Below are 7486 nucleotides of genomic sequence, written 5' to 3' on the forward strand. Positions count from 1 at the left end.
ATTATGTATTTCAATTCATTCTGTGGCTTTTAAGATCACGGCCACTCTGATAAGCAGTCATTGATATTATGACCAGCAGATTACAGGCCAGTACAAAAGGTAATAATAATAATGATCGTTCACGACTGGCTTCTACTATCGATTGTTCACATCTCGCACAACGACCTCTCTCTCCCTCATTCTCTCTGAAACGTGCTATATTGGCAAGATTCGAGCGGTGTTGCCAGATTTCTCTCCCTCTCTCTAAATTTCCCCCTTTAAAACAGACAACACACGTCCCTAGTCTGGTAAATACCCCAGTTAAAGTCAGTCCAAACCCTGTCACTCGTAAACAGAGTGACATATTCATACGTGTCTCCGGCATCGGGTTCCGATGGAAGTCACAGGTTGGTAATCCTGATAGACCGTTCATTTGCCTCTTCCGACACATGAATGGTAAGCATCCTGTTGCATTACTATATCTAAACTGTTTATGTACTACACAGTCCCTCAACAATACAACAAACTGTTCCTCCTTTCTTACACTTTCGACATATATTTCGGCCCTAAATGACCATCTTCAGGTGTCTTACTTTGCCAAGACTGCTACACGGCACTAATATTGTCCACTTGTCACACTGCATGCTTCATGACTTAAAACGTCATAATCGTAGTCAATTGATATGCGTTAAAATAGCATACTCTGTAGTTCACTTAATTTAAATCAAATAAAACCTATCACATTTTTCTATTAAAATCTTCTATTAAAGTTTCCCTTAAATTTGTAAAATTCTTATTACACCTCATAAGGGCGAAACATGTGTCGAAAGTCAAAGTGTAAGAAAGAAGGAAAAATGTGTTGCATTATTGATGGACCGTGTAGTACATAAACAGTTTTAGACATGAATGGTTGTTATGCATGAGGAAATAAAGAAGCACACATGTACAAAACTGCGAACCCTGTTTACTACTACTAACATTATCTTTGTTTTGTTAATTGATTTCACTTCTGCTTCAGCTGTGTCTGCGTTACTTATCGTAGATAATACACCTGGGTGGGAAGTTTTACGAATCTAGAATGGAAGGTCGATCAATTAATCGACCCATTACACATCACAGAATTCGATTTATAAAAATATATTCTATAACAAGAAGTTCTGGGAAGAAACAATCGCCTACTTTCCTTTTACACGACACGGACTGCATAGAAAACGAACCTCCAACAATTCTTCGTCCTCACGGGTACGTCTTTATAGATTTGTTACCCAGCAACGATAGGGGGATACATGGACAGACCGACTCTCTTTAATATGATACGAACCACATAGAAAGTGAAGCGTTCAACAATTTTTCTATTACTGAGTGTATTCGATGCAGCTGCAACGTGTTTACCGAGCCGTTGCCTAGCACCGAAAAGAGGGATACACTTAACCGGACCGTTGCCTTGCAAAGATATGAGAGATACACACAGACAGACTGATGCGAGGCATTTATGAAGTACGCCGCTGAGTTCAGGTACCATAATATACATGCCGAATTTCATAAAGACTGATTCAGGCATTCAAAAGTTATTAAAGGGGATAAACAGACACACAGACAGGATACAGATCGCATAAGCCTACTTTAGGAAAGAAGGCTAAAAATGCTTAATTCATTATTAAATTATATTTTACATCAAAATAGTATAAAACATTCACTGATATGTTCTTTTTACTGGCTCTCCAGCCCCCTGTGCCCTGGCCTAAACAAAGGACAACACACACACAGTATAAACATATACACATACCAAGCATCCATGCCTTGCGTGAGATTCGAACCCACGATCCCGACTTTCGAGCGAGCAAAGATAGTACATGCCTTAGACCGCTTGGATACCGATATTTCTAAACATGGAAAGCTGTAAATATGTTAAGTATTTAGAATTAATAAATGGCGACAGTAAATGTGTATTATTTGCGTACAGTTTGTTTTTATGCTTTAGAATTTCAAAACATCGAACCCTCTTGTTATAGCAAGGTGCTCGCTACGTGGATGGAAGGTTCAGGACACAAGGGACAGGTTCTCATTTATGTGGAGGGATTTTCAGCGGAGCCACACCGCGAACTAAATCCTAAAGGGAAAACAGCTCGCAAAGATAATGGCTTAATCCAGATTACTGATAATCCTTATTTTCGGTAGGAATGAATGAGATTTAAGATAATGACTATCTTCTAGCGACTGTACGTAAATGAAGTTAGGGGAGGCCACAGTCTTATACCTTCTCTCCCAACAGAGCCACGAGGAGAGGGCTTCAGTTTCATCTGCAGAACGAGAGAAAACGAGCCTATAACACTTCAAAAGAATCTCTATGGTAATGGCTTCAAGCCAATTACAGAATTAAATGCAATGAGCCAATATTGTAATTTGGAGCAGTGACTGTTCGCGACTATATTCACAGAATACAACGAATTAACACCCTCTTTGTCTGTGGGTAAGGAGATGTCTGAAGGGAATTCTGTAATGGACAGAGGCCGCTTTCTTGAAAAAAGCGCTGTTCTCACTAAACGCCGTTTTATGAGTTTATATTCTGGAGGGAACTTCGTTGTGTGTGTTCCGTAATCAATTCTTGAGACCAAATCAAAGTTCGTATTGGCGAGTCCTACGGCATATACTGAGGAGAAAAATTCACATGAAATTTCAATCGGAAAACGTGAAGGGGAGAGACCATAGGGGAAGTCTGAGAAAAGACAGGAGGATAATATTAAAATGGATCTTAAGAAAAAGTTGTGTGAGATGTTTATTGCAGTCAGCTGAAACTGGAAAAAAGCCAGGCTGTCATGACCATTGTATTAAATTATAAAGGTTCATCTATCAGAAGTTACTGGACTGATAGAAATGGCGTATATATTGATAGAAACTGTGTAGGTACTTTAAGTTTACTGGGAAAAAGAAAAACCAGAGAAAACTATACTCTCGGAAATTGGCAGCATGGGTGGAATACCCGTCTTCTTAATATGAAAAACAGTGTTATTTGGTAAAAAAACTGGATATTATGTATATATATATATATATGTTTCTTGTTTATGTGTTCACTTTACAATGTCGAATTAGATATGGTTGGATCAGTGTGAAAGGATAAATTGACGGGTGTGGGAGGATTCTCTTGTGGCAAGACTTAAAATGGTCTCTGTATTCTCCAGGCCGGATTAAAATAAGAGTTGCAAGTACACTACGTTACACATATATTCTCATACCGAACAAAAACGAAATCCGTCCGATCGGTAGCGCCGATTTTGACATTTCATATCTGGGGCCCCTAGTTTCGATATCATTATTTTCCCGAAGGTACCACCCATGCTGTATTATTCAGGTATATGAACTCCCTATACTACAGAAATTAAATAAAGTTCCTTGCAGCGGTTTTCGAGAAAATCGTCTTTTTGTATTTTGTGGCTGATTTGATATGACCCCATTTTTTTTAACTAGAACTTCATATTCAGCAGATACTAATCTATGACAGATAAACTCTTAAATACTGAACATGAGTAAAATCCGCCCAACCGTTCAGGCGCTAGCGTGGTCCTCATCCATAGATATACAGACAAATTGCATCCCAGAAGCCATTTTTGGTATTCAGGTTGGTATGATATCATGTAACTATGCTGAAATGCTGAGATCAAATTCTTCGCCATCACAGCACTTGCCCACACATACTACGACTATGAGGAGATAAAAGAATTGAAAACTGGGTCTCACAAAATATAAATACATACCTACTCGTAGGTTGCAAGTTAGATTTAGTGTTGCGTTGTCTATTAGGTCCATAGATCAGGGGAAGATGAAACGGATAGAATTACGAGGGAAAGTCAGTACATAGGCCACAAATAGATATAAAACGTAAAACATATGATATTCGAACCAGGAAAAACATTCATTTCGGCCGCATTACAGTTCGCAGTATGTGAGCCCCAGAACAGTGTGGTGAGGAGAGAAATCCCTGTCTCTGCCAAAAATCGATGCCCGGTCGTCCCATTCACAACCAGTCACTGTTCTGACTGAGCTCAAGATTCAAACGGCATGCAGCATGATTGGAAACTTACCCTCCAGTGCACCCATATACACCTTGCCAGGATCAAAGTGCAGTTGACGCCCCGAGGAACTCTCGAATACCACGTCGGGACTAAAGAGGGTGTGATCTGGCCTCAGCAGAAGTTTGAAAACCCTGAAACATGCACAACACACTCAAATGAACTTAACAAATTGTTGTAGTGTTAACAAATTGTATCTGCCCACTGCGATAATGGTTACTTTGGAGGTCATATAGCATATATGGAAACCAGAAACAGACACAAAACTTTGATGAGAACATTTTCTTGAAGAGACCATACTTTTGGAACAGAAACGTAGGTTGCAAAATACTATTGGCATAAATCTGAGGGAAACAGGAACTTGACTGAACTCTCTCAAATACGGCAGAATGAAGGGCTCTTGTCATAGTACAGCTGAACAGTTGGGTTCCGTCAAGAGCTATTGATATTATTATTATTATTATTATTATTATTATTATTATTATTNGGCTGAACCTAAAAGCGAAACGACTGCACTGTCTACCCGGAAGATCGACACTATAAATACGTACAAAGCAAATTCCTCCCATACAAAGCAGTACTCAAATCCATATGGACCTATGGAATTTAGCTATAGGGGCAGCCTCTAATTCCGACATCGAAATCCCCCAGCTCTTTCAATCCAAGAGTCTCCGATCCAGTCTGAACGCACCTTGATACATAAACAACCACAGAATCCATGAAGATCTATAGATGAACATAGTTTTCAGTGAAATAAAAAAGTGGAATAACAAATACTTTAGAAAATTACAAAGCCATACTAATGCACTAACAGTGAACCTACTAGACAATTGCGAAACTACACGTAGACTGAAAAGATACACCGTCCTAACTCCAACAGACAGACCCAAGTAAAACCACAATACAAAAATTAAAATGAGACCCAAGTGAATAAAAAGAAATATAAATTACGCCACTGGCATTACTCATCCACGAGCCAGTATTTATTGAACATAAACATTTGTTGCAGATTCTGAAGATTGTGTATAATAAATGTGTGGAAAAATAAATTAATATTAGCCGTTCATCTGCAGTAGCGTATGGCAGTCTTTGCATTGTGCTCACGCTGGTGTCCTATCCAGGGCGTGTTAGTTGTGTACTGACGGAGTTCACTAACTCCTGAGGATGAGAACATGGGCTGGTGTCTTATCCAGGGTGTGTTAGTTGTATACTGACGGAGTTCACTAACTCCTGAGGATGGGAACATGGGCTGGTGTTCTATCCAGGGTGTGTTAGGTGTGTACTGACGGAGTTCACTAACTCCTGAGGATGAGAACATGGGCTGGTGTTCTATCCAGGGTGTGTTAGTTGTGTACAGACGGAGTTCACTAACTCCTGAGGATGAGAACATGGGCTGGTGTTCTATCCAGGGTGTGGTAGTTGTATACTGACGGATTTCACTAACTCCTGAGGATGAGAACATAGCTAATGACTTGAAACAGGCGGGCGTGGTCCATTAAAAGTAGCCAACTATTATCACACTCGGCTTGAAAGACCGAGAATTTCAAGAAGTGTCTCAGCCAGCAGAGCTGAGGTTCGAATTCTGTATTTCCCGAATACAAACTGAGAGACCTTACAGCTAAACCTAATCAGCACGGTTAAGTGGTTCCCGTTGACCCTTTGTATTTTCCATCTAACTCTATGGAGTGAAGCCTTTCTTGAGAAAGAAAGTCGTTTAGCTGGACGAGATACCTACCCCATTTTACGAAATTCGATTGCCCAATGTCAGTGGTGGCAACGACCTCTCATTCTACCCTACATTGCGCCACATAAACCGAGCCCACGCCCTCGCACATTCAGTTCATTAACATTCGTTTGACTGACATCCTTCAGTCTTCTCCTACGTTTCCCACAAAGTTCCATCCCTTTCGGGTTTTGCAACAATATTTGGAAGCACGTATCGTCCTTCCTACGTGCGCTATATGCCCCACCCATTTCATTCTTAATGATTTGATCACGCTAATATAATCTGATGGGCACAAACTATAAATCTCCCTATTTTGTATTGTTTCCATCCTGTTATTTCCTCTATCTTACGTCAAAATATTTTCCTGAGCATCCTGTTCTCAAACACCCCCATTATGCGTTTCCCTCTCAGGGTGAGAAACCAATTTTCATTCCTTATTGTACAAACGGATTCATCCTCTGACGTTTAGGTAAATGTGAAAAAAGGTAAAGGTGTTTAATTAATTTAGCACTACGCAATGAAGACGTATGGAGGAGTCGTTGTGTAGATCCACGTATTCTTGATCTCGGCACTAGTTGGACGTGACTGGTCAGCTTCACGCACCTACCGCTTTACCCCACAGGAAAGAGTCCACGGTAGCCACTGGATAAGGAGGTTGGGTGAGCCCCAGAGCCGGTCTGGACGACGTAGAGAGGTGAATTCTTGCCTCTACCATGACTCGAACTCCGGCCCCTCGGCCGTCCAGGCCGTAGTTAGAATACCGACTGCACAATTCCGGTTCCTCTGTTGTCTAGGTAAGAAGAGCAATCCAACTTCACGGGAATAAAAAAATTAGTAATCTCCTATAGCCCATACATCATAAATAACTCAATGCCCCTTCTATTTGCTGTACAAACCCCGCCCCCAACCGCGTAGTGAAGCTTTTCATGCATCAGATCGCCGTACCGATGCGGCAACTTCTCCTGCTAGTTTGTGAGGCGGGTAGTCGGAGCAGTGGTAACAGGCGTTCGGGCTCTATCTGGAATTAAGCGGAATCTCTGCTGTATTTTCGCTTTCGCCAGAGATCACTTCTGTTAATGTGTACCATGCAGGCAAACGCGCTAGTACTTAAATGCAGCACCAGGTGGGAATATGAAGACGCTCTAAATGGCAGTAGAAACGACTTGCCCTTTCAGATAACGTACTGCGACCTTAGAACTCCCGTTACTACAAAACGTCATTGTTATTCCGCTGCATGCACAGAGGAACTGAAGGTTAATCGACAGACCAGCATCTCTATAATATGTGGTTCCTACAAATGAATGTGGTATTCGAACCTTAAAATAGGCATGACCATTTTCCATACAATTTTACACTATACAGTAGACTCTCGATTATCCGCGGTAATGGCGGGGAGACTTGGCGCGGATAATCAAAAACATCGGATAAACCGAAGTACACATATACAAGCCAGATATACCGGTATAAATTTAACATCGTTAATTTTTTACACCATAAAACGCTACTTAAGCTTACCTTTTGTGATGCAGGCCAATGGTTCTTCATTATAAAGCTTCTGAAGTACGGTACATAGCCTATTATAGTTGAAACTGTTCTATTGTAGATTTATACACTGAAATACACCTACACTGTAATTTTAACCACACTAATATCCTAATGCCGTAACACGAAAATAATTGAATCTAATACCATTATACAGTACTGTGCACTAAAA

The 7486-nt window shown here is 40.6% G+C and overlaps 1 protein-coding gene across 2 annotated transcripts in view; it reads right to left on the reverse strand.

Moving 5' to 3' along the window:
* Positions 1 to 7486, reverse strand: part of LOC111867292 (disintegrin and metalloproteinase domain-containing protein 10) — a 176239-nt gene that overhangs the window by 67147 nt on the left and 101606 nt on the right. For both annotated transcript variants that reach the window (XM_033752622.1, XM_023857015.2), the window contains exon 3: positions 4059 to 4180. In XM_033752622.1, the coding sequence (XP_033608513.1) occupies positions 4059 to 4180 (122 nt within the window). The remainder of the gene's footprint in view (positions 1 to 4058; positions 4181 to 7486) is intronic.

This window comes from Cryptotermes secundus, unplaced genomic scaffold, assembly GCF_002891405.2.
Source record: "Cryptotermes secundus unplaced genomic scaffold, Csec_1.0 scaffold1475, whole genome shotgun sequence".
NCBI lineage: Eukaryota > Metazoa > Arthropoda > Insecta > Blattodea > Kalotermitidae > Cryptotermes > Cryptotermes secundus.